The 12,516-nt window shown below is 38.3% G+C and overlaps 1 protein-coding gene across 9 annotated transcripts in view; it reads right to left on the reverse strand.

Moving 5' to 3' along the window:
• PTPRK (protein tyrosine phosphatase receptor type K) overlaps positions 1-12,516 on the reverse strand; it is a 402,963-nt gene that overhangs the window by 207,872 nt on the left and 182,575 nt on the right. For all 9 annotated transcript variants that reach the window (XM_054061582.1, XM_054061574.1, XM_054061580.1 and 6 more), the window contains exon 6: positions 2,477-2,651. In XM_054061582.1, the coding sequence (XP_053917557.1) occupies positions 2,477-2,651 (175 nt within the window). The remainder of the gene's footprint in view (positions 1-2,476; positions 2,652-12,516) is intronic.

Consider the following 12,516-nt stretch of genomic DNA (forward strand, 5'->3'; position numbering starts at 1 on the left):
ACACCTATATTATGGTACGACATATCTGTACAGATGTAAAATATGTAAGGATCTCAGCTACATCCCCTAACACACAGATTTTTGGTTACTGGGCAACATCTCCAGTTCCTCATCCTTCACTCTCTAATAATCAGTGTTGTCAGTAAAGTTTGGCTTCTACAAACAGAAGACAGTATCATTATTCAAAATCATCTGGAAGCTATACTAAAGCCATGACAAAGTAAATTGTGTTTCATGGGTTTTTTTCCCCCTTCTCTGGCTGTGAGAACACAGAGATCAATACTCTTCAGCATAAGAATTCTGCAGCGAAATTTTCATTTGCTACGAACAGCAACAAAAAGGCCCGAAGCATGCCCTGTCACTTTCAGTTTAGAAGGAAACGCACTAATAAACTCTTCCCCCTGGGTCATCTTTGACAATGGGCAATACTATGCCAGCTCTTATTAAAGGCAATTCGTATCAGTGGCCCAAAAATTTCCTTTAAAATTATCATCTTTTGAATCCATGCAGCAGGATGTCAGCTTTAAAGTGCCACTGAGATATAGGACCTGTCATTATGGTTAATTTTCAGTACAGTTTTAACACCAGGGTAGCTGATCCCTAAGGGCATGCTTTTTTGGCTAACAAGATTTATTTAGTGGTTGCCCAGACAAACAAGAAAATATATTACTGTATATTGCTTTTCAAATATAACAGCAAGCAATAAATCCTACTTTAAAAGATATATCTTTGTTTTCTACCATGATGTCAAATAGATGAAAATATTTTTAGAAGAGTAATCATTTTATTTTTCTTTTCTTTTTAAATTATATATATTTTCAAAAACCTTAAAGTTCTTGGGCTTTCGATGCCAGAAGCACACAAAAAGTAAAATTAGCCTTAACATATGAAACCTATATAGCTAGTGCATATATAGCTAGGTACCAAGTTTATGTTTCAAGCCATAAAGACGGTATTCTCTGTCAAATGATCCAAGCTTCTCAGCAGAACAATATGTTGCATTGCAAAGAGAGTACCACAAAGTTCAATATTGTTATATCATTTTTTTTGAGAGAAACAGTGGTTTAAACACCATTTTATTATTCTATTATAATAGAAAAAATAATTAGAAAACTTCATTTATTGGATAAACACATCCATTTGCCCTGCTTTTCTAGCAACAAAACAGAAAGTCTGTTTTCATGCTGTAACAGGACTAATTTCATTATATTAAGCCATCTTGAACTTTGCTAGACAAAAGGCACATTAACAGAATAAAAACAGCTGTTAACATAGTGCCTAAACCCTCGTATGGTCAGCAAAGCCCATTTTTATTGGTGTTATATAGAAGGCATAAAACCTATTTGACCTCAATCAACTGGTCTCCCGGGAAAACACTTCTAATAGCAAATGCCAGATACCAAATATCTTACAGTACTTCCAACACTACTTTTCTTTCTACAAGCTTAGGATGAACTTCCTTTCCCTGTACCTGCTCCAGATGCAGTGGCTGACCACCAGATGCCGACTGACCACCAAACAGACGATTGCTGGACCAACAAGTCAAGTGAGAGTCTGTCATGTGTCCAACCACTGTGCTTACCTGGCCAAAACAGGCTCCACACCAGGCAGCAGCATCACAAGTAGATTTTGTACATGCACTTCTTTTTCTCACTTCAAAGATGTTATGCCTCATCACAACTAAGAGTGAAATGGGTAATTTTGCAGGTGACGCTATTAGGCAAGGAGAGCTTTCATAGCTTATCCCAGGCCAAACAACAGTAAGTGACTTTTGGAACCAAAATCTGACCTCCTATAATCAACCATAACCTTTGCCAGTCAGATGACACGCTTCTAGAACACAAAATACATAAATAAATCACCAAGTCAACATCGCCACACACAAGCTATGGTTGTACCCCAACAGGGTTCTGAATGAACTGCAACAAAAAAAAAGCATTTAAAGCAGAAAAAAGGCGAGTTTTTCATTTTCTTCCTCCTACTTCAGAGACTGGAAATCATCCCAGAAATATTCATAACGCTTTCAGGGTAACTGAAAGTTTACAACTATTTTTACACACCTGTCTCCCAGGTAACAGAACAATGTATTATTTGCTGTACCACCAGTCTGCTTAAGGCAAAATGTTTTAAAAGGGAATGTTAACTAACTACAGTGGACTCTCACTACCTGTAAAAATATTTATGAAAATTTAAGCAGTTTTCACCTCAGCTTCAACAAATAGCATCCACAGAAAAGCATACAGGCATGTTAAACACATTGCAGGATCAGAAGTTTTACACAGATGCACAGATTTTTCTACAGAAAACAATTCTAAGAAGTTTTGCAAATCAGTCTTTCATTTTGTGACAATTTCAGGGCTATGTTTGTATGATCATTTCAGATCAAGGCAACTGCAGGCTAAATTAAAGGTTTAAGTAGAAAGCACTGGTATTAAGAACATCTAAATGAACAAAATGAAAACATTACAAACTTTACCTCGAACAATAAGTTGAGCAAAATTTGACACTCCTGAGCCTCTCTCTGACTGAGTTACGCAGCGGTATAAATCCTGGTCGGTTTTTGTCACCTCTTGCAACTTAAAGGTAGCAGCAAATCTTCTGTGATTGATATTTTTAGTCTGAGCAACTGGAATATCTTCCCCGTTTCTTCTCTGAAAATAAGTGAAACCAAGACAGAATTATCTCCTAAGAATACAAAAGACATTTATCATGATCATCACACAAAGAGTGCATAAAAACACCAAATGCATTCGCCTTGTGCTTTATTCCCATGGTGGAAGAGCTCAGTGCTGTGGTCCCAATAAGAGATAAGCAGTACTCAAAAGCATTTCAGAATCAAGTTTAGGGGTGAATATCACCATCATGCTTTCACACTGCAACAAACCACAACCATGACATTCTCAACTGCTGTTGCTTCATAACCGGAACCACAGGAGAGCCCAACGGTAGCAGCTGTACTCCTAAAAAAATTCATTCAACTTTAAATAAAACAACAGATACACTGGCTGTACTGTAAGAAATATTTAAACAAACCTGGCATTGAGATATTTCATAGGTTTTCAACAGCTCTTTTTCATCAACCAGCCAATATTTCATTTTTAATGTTCCCCTTTTATCTGCCTAAATTCAATATCTTCTAAAATTGTACCTTTGTTATACTAAAACACCATCTATCTACCCAAAGCTAGTTGAAATTAAAAGGGGAGGAAAGGAAGCTGCTAAAAGAAGAATTATGCATACCTCAGCTAAAGGAAGGAGTTTAAGAGTTCTGAAAAAAACATAGCTACCACAAATCACTGAAAAATTTAATCTGTCTGGAGCTGCAGGGTAGGGTGAGAGGTCAGTAAGGCAGAAACAGCTTGAGCTCTTTTGTGACCCTTTTTCCTCATTCCCATTCACAGCAAATGCTCAATTTTTATTTTAGTCAAAGAACAGACCCTCCACCAAAAGTTAACATTAAAAGAAAAAGAAACAAAACACGCACCAAGTGAACAAACTATGTTCCTGCTCTCACCCTTGAATCAACTACATGTTATTCCCCAACCAGGATACAGTTTCTGATCACTCAGCTTTGCTCAGTCACCATAAAGACATCATCATTTCCTTGTAACTGCATCACCTGCTCTGCTCAATACATGGCAAACTGTGACCTCCATGGACATTTTTAGCTCTAATCAACCCCTGGAATGCAAAACTTCACCGAGGTCCTAAGCCCTAAGCTTTCTATCTAAAACAAGAAGTGGCACTGCTGAGCCACAAAATTTAATAACCTGAAAGTCATTGGCAAAAATAGAAAAGGGAGAAAAAAGGAAATGAGTTAATGGTGTATATTTATATTCACTAGCCTCCTGCCACAGGCAGGACTACTTCATAATACTCAAACACTTTGTTTGACATCTGCCCTTTGTGATCCCAGCACAGGTTAGTCCATCGTTAAACAGTTTTGTGATAGGTGCATCAGCACTGTTACAAAATCACTGTAACAACCCTTTATTTTAACTATTAATATATTTAAACAGCTGAACTTTAGCTTCTGCCATTTTTCTTGCAGCAGTCAAAGCACCCTTTCCACACTTCACTGTAACCCTTGGGTTATAAATGTTCATTTATACCAAACCTGGTAGATTTCAGGTTCTCTCCATCACATGTGTTCTACTACAACCACACTATCACCCTTCTCAACAACAGGTTTACTGGGGTGACTCTTTCTCATTCCACGAAGACATCATCCATTTCCCCTGCCACCCTTTTTCCCACTAGACCAGAAACAGCAGGAAGCTGTTACCCAGAGGTAAGCCCAGCCTGTGAGAGCAGACCAGAAAGCACAGTGAGATGCAAAGAGTGAAAACTAATCTCCAAATAGGATGGCATATGAGATGCTTCCAAAAGATATTCGCACTGCTCCTCCCTAAATCAAAGTCACTAGCCCGCCACCAACAAAAACCTGCTTATCACATGGATACTATCTGAAGAGATGTTCAAATGGGCAAGAGCAAGGGAGGCTGGGCACGTGGAAAGCCAGATCCACTGCAGCACAGCCACTGGAAGGCACTGGCTCCCTCCTCAGTTCTGCAAATATCTGCCTCCTATTAATAATAATTACCAAAGTTTGCTGATGCCTGCAAAGACTCATACGAATGAATAGCCTTAATGAACTTCAGGGATCAATGAAATTATTAAATACCAATACCATAAAAATGCGGGGTGATGTTAAAGGCTTTATTTTGGTGCTACTTAAGCTACAGTAAAATTATTTTGCAGGAGGTACACCTCTTCCTTACTTAGCTGGCTTCTCCTGATAGCAAAACTAAATCCAAAAGCAGGATTTTCAAGCTGCTTTCCCTTCCCCCAAGTATCAACCAAACACTTGGTTGACACTCTCTGGAATGATAACTTAATATAAAATATGGATACAGTGCCTTGGAGTAACCAAAATAAACAAACTTCATGGTATTTTCTTCCTCTTGTGTTTGTCTATGCCCCCCCCAGAGGGCTCTCATCGCCTCACCGCAGTCAGCCAGCAAAGGGAAGTCAAACCCCTCAACTAAACACAAACCTTCCACAACATTATAAATTCACCAAACAGCACACAATAAACAGAAGGTGTTTTGTTAAAAATTATATGATAGCAGACTTGACAAGTTAACTCAGGCAATGCAGTCATTCTTGCTCTGCTATGAAGGGAAAAACAAATATTAACAGTTTTCTAAAATGAAGGACACCCTTCAGTAAGTTCTGTGTTTTAAATTTGAATGCCAAGAACTTAATCTGCAGCAGCGAAGCACATCCAAACTTGACGTGTAAGGTAATTTACCCTCTGAACCTCAGAACTCACTTACTTAAACTCATCTGCCCACCATGTTAAGAGAAAAGCGAATTGGGCTCCTACTTAAAATGATATATCAACACACTTTCAAAGCAATTAATCAAAATGAAATTTAACAAGCTTTACAGTTCTACTTCAACAACAAAACCTAGGCTTTTCTTTTCTATTTTCATCAGTGATTTCCTTCCACTTTATCTTACAAGGCTTAGAGTGGTTCTCAAATTTCTTTGTATTAGGATTTGTTTCTTGGGAATCCAACTGCACATTTACATCTTCAAAGTCTATCTTCATGTACAGCTTATCCATTAAAATATTTTTCTGTCATTAAAATCATTAAAAGTTCAAACAGACGAGAGTTCTCACTTAAAAATGAATGTTAAAGAAAATGCATTCATTTGGGGACGTATCCCTTTACACTGGTAAGCCATTACGCAGTCAGAGTTCAGATGCACCGCTACAATCTCTTAATCAAATTTTCTTTTTAATGTCAGGGCATTACTACTGATTTTAAAGGAGAGGAAAGAGAAGCAGCAGAGCTCTCTGCTTATTAGAGGGTTCCTGGTAGATACTGTTTCAATTTATGTCGTGCTCACACTGAACAGAGCTTGAAAATGCTGCTCAATTAGGTTTTAAAAATTCAATTTAAAATTAATGTGGAGTTATACTAATAGGTAATGGCTGTACCCTGTTCAATCCCTGGTTCCTCCAGTCCCTTGCTGTCTGATTTGATAACCCTGAATTGCTCATTTAGGAGAGGTCATCACTAGGCAGTTCTGCTTTTGTGAAAACAACTCTAGGCTTCACAAAGTACTATGCTTTATAAACACTTGATTAAAAGAATTATAAGTATGTGGGAAAACCTCCTTAATTCTGGCACTACAGGCACTTAAAATTATGACCTTAAATAAGTCTCTGTGACTTCAAGGATATTTTTAATTTGATAGGAATATGATTTTTTTTCCCCACAATTAAATGAGATCATTTAGATTTTAAAACAAAGTCAACTGTAAAGTCTATGCAGGTTAAAAAACAATCATAGGCAAATTAACAATTAGCCTTAAATTCATCTTTGCTGTCTCATGAAAGAAATCAAGCATTTTATAAACATGAAATGAAATTTTAGTGGATCTTTCAAACCCGAATGGAACCAGAAGCATCAACACACCAACATGTTATTTAACTGGTAGGATTTACATTCATTTCTAATTTTCTAGTACAAAATTAAAACTTATGTACATTTCTCTGAACTTTTCAGGCTGAGAAGTAGTGGGGTTGGCTTTTTTGTTTAAATAGCAAAAAGACACCACAACTTTCTGAGCTGATTGTGCCCTCAAAATTTTCCTGAACTCCTTTTTCACACCACTGATTTTTATCAGCCTGGACAGCTCAACCTTACACACCTACATCCCTTTCTTAGTGTAAACACCTCAAAACACGTCTGCTCCACTGCTAATAATTACAGTCAACTCTGGTTGCCTTCTCAGGCTCTCGGCTCGATGCTGGGATGCCTCCAGAGATCAGAAGATGTCAACACTTTGGCTGCAGTGACACACACATTACTCTGGCAGTAGTGCGCACTTCAGCTGGCCCCCACTCCCTCCCTCCTCGCCTGAAAATTGACCTGGAATGAAATAAAAAAAAAAAAGCTGTCATGGAAAACATCCTTCTCCCCCATATATTATCAGCAGCAAATGGATTAGCTCATGATTGGATTCACTGCATGGCCACAAGGAGCAGAGGAGAGGGCAGGATCTGTGCAGGGAGCAGGGCACAAGTAGTGAGTTTCTCTACGCAACTTAGTCCCAAAGGTACAATCAAAACTTCAGTGGGCAGCAGAAAGGCTGGAAGGATGCCCCCAGGAGCCTGGGGAATAACACTTCTGCTGCTCCAAGGAAAACAGAATTTGTAAATAATGTACTCCACAATTTTTGCGGCTTTACTCATTTTATAAAGAGAGAGGTATGACATTTTTTTGCAAGGGGGAAAAAGGTTGAGCACTGCTAGTTTGAATGCCATTAATAACGTGCCAAAAGCTATTTCCAAAGAATAAAACAACATGAGAGGAATAAACATGACAAATTACAACACATTTTAAATTTTACTTATATATAGCTGTCTGGCATTTTAACAAATAGCATATGCTTTTACAGCATATTTAGGACACAATTTCCAAATGAAGAAAAATCTATTTTTCTAAAAAATATTCTCTATTTCTATTTCATTATTTTACAGAACTGCTTCAATATATTCTTAGGACTTTTAAAACTTATTAAACATACTAGAAATGTAATAAATCATGGCATCTATTTATCCTATGAAATGATACTTTTTTTTCCCCCACCCAAAAAAGAACAAATGACTGAACAAGAGGGACTTTTTTCATTCAATTTTATTTACAAATATGTGATTTAAACTTAAAAAATAAGGTTTTTCACAAAGAATAAGAATTGGAACTGTAGCTTGAACAATATGCCTGGATAGTTCTATCTTCTTAGTATAAAAGAAGAAAAATCAAGCAAACAAAAGAAATTCAAGTGAAAGCAAGCAGTTAATTTTTTTTTTTTCAGTGGGCAATACAACTTGCTTTTACTCGTCTCTGTATCCAAGGCAAACAAGACTAAGATCCAACATTCCAATGAATCACACAATCATTTATTAGCAGGAAAATCTGTGTTGCACGTATATACCGAAAATGTTGAATACATGTGACAAGCTAAGTTTTATCCTGTATTCTGCACTGCAGTGCAGAGAAATCCACGATTACTTTAAATGTCTTGGTTACATGCACTGTTGTTACTCAAATTTCTTCACTTTGAAGTAGCTCAATTTCTCTCATGCTGCACTGAACCTTCTACTGAAGAAAGCAAGGGTTCTCATTAAATAATCTAATTGAGAGGCATCTGGCCCTTCAGAGGTGGCAATCCTGATTTATTTTATTATAATAAAATCCACTGGAGGTAAAATAGCTAAGTTCATACTACAGCGTCTCTAGCTATTCCAATACACAAATAAAAAATATGCTCCTTTTCTCCGGACATTTTAAACCCCCTTATTTTAAACCTAATCTAACACATGCTACAAAAATCTATAGTTAAAAAAAAAAAAAAAAAAAAAAAAAAAAGCTTTTCAGAAAGCTGTAGTTGTTGATTTATATTTTGTTTTTAAAGAAACAAATATAATACACAGAAATACAAATTCTGGACACAGCAATTAAAGATCTATATCACCTTAGGCAGAACATGCTGAATTATAGTATTCGTTCCGCAGCTCAAAATAAAAAAAATCTGATTAGTTAGAAGAGAACGAAGGAAAAGAAATGCAAATAACCCATCTACTGACGGCCAATGTCACACAAGACAGTTCCTCATACACTTCTCAGCAGATGATTTTACCCTTTTCTAAAAGCAGCTAAGTATACCAGCTGCTCTTATTCTTCTGTAATTCCCTAAGTCCTTCGGCTATTTGAGGAAACTAGGGCCTGGGACATAAGGGTGTCTACCACACATCATACCAGTAAGAAGGAGACAACCTGAATGCATGTCTTACCAGACAAGACTTGCAGGACTCAACAATCAAGGAATTTATAACAACATATGTTTTAATAAATATTAGCTTAATTTCAGGTGCCTAATTTGCAAGAGTTTAAGCCACTGGCTTAAGCTGGCTGAGGAACACTAGCGGGACTACACAGAGTGATCGATCTTCCCCCACCACTAGTTTAGCTGTAAACTACCAAGTGGAAAGAGGAGAAGGCAGTGCCTGGTGTTACAGGTGGTCAGTGAGCTGCCTCCAGCACCACCACAGGCACCGGCAGCAGCAGAGCCCCCAGTACCTGACCCTCCAGCCATCACACACGAGAGAAGCAGCATCCCTAGGGAAGACCTACAGGGACAACAACCGCAAAGGCTGTCATGTAAGCTAAATCACTGGCGGCTACACAGGCTGGAGGACTTAGTTAACCGGGGCAGAATTAAATTAAAACCAGGAGGATTATAGTATTTCACATTGCTGAAACCTAAGATGACTGGGCACCTAGGGAGAACTGCCATATTTATCCAAGAAGCCAATAAAGAGGGGATAAAGAGACCGAGAATGGTTCATGTAGGGTTAAATGACATAGATAGCATCAAAGGTGAATACAGAGTGAAAAGACATAGACTTTTGTGGGGGGAAAAAAAAAAAAAAAGTTAGGAGAACCTCAAGTATGAAATTAGTATTCTTCATTTGTAAATATTCTTTTAACCGGGTCAGAGCCAGTAGTGTGTGACACAGGATAAACTGTAAGCCAAGTCATTTACAAGGAGCTTGATGTATCACTTCAAGGCAGCTTTTCATACATCTTTGAAAAAACGTTCAGAAAAACAGAATGTCTATTACAGGACATAAATATGATGAGGTGAAAGTGCAAGGAAAATAGACAAGTCACTGCAAAAAAGGACTTTGGTCCTCTATGCGTCCCTATTCTGTTGCTCGCTTTCCAAAACATCTTCTCTATATGTAAAAGCAATCAACGATGAGAAAAAAAAAAGAGGGAAGTGAAGTTTCTCTGCAAGTCTCAAATGCAACAGAAGAATAATTTTATGCTGCTTGGCCATTGTCAGTAATAAAGATACAGTTAAGATGATATAGAATTGAACAGCATTTTACCAGCTGACCAAAGAAGGTTTGGTATAAACAGCCCTATTTGCTGTAGAAATCAGTATTTGTTTGGGGCAGATGATTTTGACGGTAAAAAAAGTCTGATTTTTCCTTAGAGTCTCACCCACCTCTCCTGCTACCCTGGGAGAAGAGCAAACCCAGAGCAATCAGTCCTCTCTCCTCCCAAAGCCTCCTCACAACATCCCGGTTTTGACTCCTCCTTAGGTCAAGTTGGCCTGACTGACTTATTTCAGCTCAACTCCAAAAAGCGTCAAACTCGACAGTTACCTAATAGCAAAAAGGGGACCAAAAATCTCTATCACAGTTCCCCAACTGAAGTCCTGTGGGTGATAACAAAGCACCTCCTACAAACTTCCTCTAAGTCCTATAAAAGAAAAAGCAAAATAACAAACCTTCTCTAATATTCAGAGTGTACTCAGCTCCCCTTAACTTTCAAGGGTCATAAAATTTGTGCAAACCACAAAAAGACATTATTCAAATATAATGAAAATGGTGAACAGGCAGGTACACCGTAGTGTAGCACAGTAAGTGTTTTATCATCAAACTAAACTGTATCTTAACTAGTTAATTAACTGTATCAAAACGCAATGTCATCTCAAAAGGCAAACTTAGATTAGAAAACCATGAAAAAATTGAAGTAGAAAAAGCATGCGAACTACGTAAAACAAAGTTAAATTGAAAGTGACTCTCCTGTTCTAGATACACTTTTTCTCAGACTCTAACCAAGCCTCCAAAATTCCACTGCAGCTAAAAGGTTTACCCCAAAAGCCCACAAGCCATACTTAAACCTTCCTGCTGAATACTGATTCTTTCCTTCAACTTTCGGGTACAATGAGAAGAAAGGAATCGTGTGGCACAACTTCTTTCCTCTGAGAGGAAATACTTCCAAAAAGCAAAACAAACCAGTCAACGTTGTGTCCCTCGATCCTCTGCCAGAGACACAGGTTTTCACATTTACTCTCCAATCTAAATTCCTGAAACACTGCATTGGTCCTACACAATGATATGCCCAAAAGTATCAACACAAGACACCATCTGCATGTGATCAGTCTAAAGACTCATAAAAGAGTGCACGTATGCAATATCTAGCAAGGAAAATTAATGTTAAACATCAAATCACATTCTGTGACAACCAGCACCAAAGCCCAAGATACTGATAAACAAGGTAGTAAGGGTTACGACAGCTTCCTCAAGTAAGGACGTGTGACATGGCCAGTTGTTTGAGTTCAAACAGACAACTGTGCAGATGCTTGTTCATCCTCCGTTAACAGTTGGTACCACTGAGAGGTCAGTCCGATTCCATTGTTTTTACAGCAATTTGCATTTTATTTTCCATAACGCTTTTTAATTTCACTTTTTCAATTATTACTCTCAGGCAATTGCTTTAATAATCTGTTATTCCACAAGGAACGACATTTTCCTCTGGCTGAGAGAGGGGCTGCATCAGACCACATTAGCGCTGACAAGCCTCTCCACAGGCGAGAGTGGTGCTGCCTCGCCAGCCTTGGCAGCCCAAGTGGAGCGGCGGTTAGCCAGCACCCACAGCTATTGCTGACAGATTGGCCCGCTCGCCACCGCTCTGATAGCAATCTGCAAAGGATTACCAAGCACATATTAAACTTTTAAACACGTGTGCCACGCCTTTGAATTTCAAATTCGACAAAGCAAATGGTATCACTGCGGACCGTGGCAAAACACATCTGACTGCAAAGCCAGAACAAGCCGCTTTCCCTAATCCAATGCTATGTTAATGCAAAGCTCAGCAATGATGGATGGACTCATTAGTGCCGCAGTTATGGCCATCTGAACCAAGTGCCAAGACATATGGTTTAACAGATGTTCTAGCAAAAAGCTCTATTCTCCGCACTGCACAAGTGTCCAGTTAAACCGGACATCGATAAGACACTGAAAATCGTATTGGGCTTCTGGGAGCCACAATTGTTCCCAGCTCAGGAAGCTATTAAACACAGCCTGATTATGCAAAAAACCCTATTGCTCTGATATCCCAATTAGATTCACAGAACAAACGCTGGACAACACGTACACTGCTTTCCGGAGTCTTTGTGTACCAAATGTTATTTATTCTATTCAGCCAAATCCTATTTCTCCGCTGTCTTAGTAAAGAAACAAAGCTTAAAAAACTTGGAAGCTTTCTCCACACAGAAATCTCCAAATCAAATGGGCAAACTGCATCCACCCTCACTCTCTCCTCACTCCCCACCCCCATTCCTCCCCCCCATTTAGAATACCCTATGTGTGCTCTTCTTTCAAATATTTAATATTTAACACTTATCCCTCCCAAGCATGGAATTAACATGTAGAAGTGACTCTTGTTTGCAAGGTTATTTATTGACACAACTCCACTGGAATGCATGGCATTTCACTGGAGGGTCAGGAATAGAATAAAAAGGTGGCCCTATATATAATAATTCAGCAAATCAATGTAACAAAGCAGAAAGTTGAATCAAATGTTAAAAAAGAAGCCTTATTCTTTAATGTCTTTTCAAAGAAAGACGATTCATAGGCTTTAG

The sequence above is a fragment of the Cuculus canorus genome, chromosome 3, assembly GCF_017976375.1.
Source record: "Cuculus canorus isolate bCucCan1 chromosome 3, bCucCan1.pri, whole genome shotgun sequence".
NCBI classification, from domain to species: Eukaryota; Metazoa; Chordata; class Aves; order Cuculiformes; family Cuculidae; genus Cuculus; species Cuculus canorus.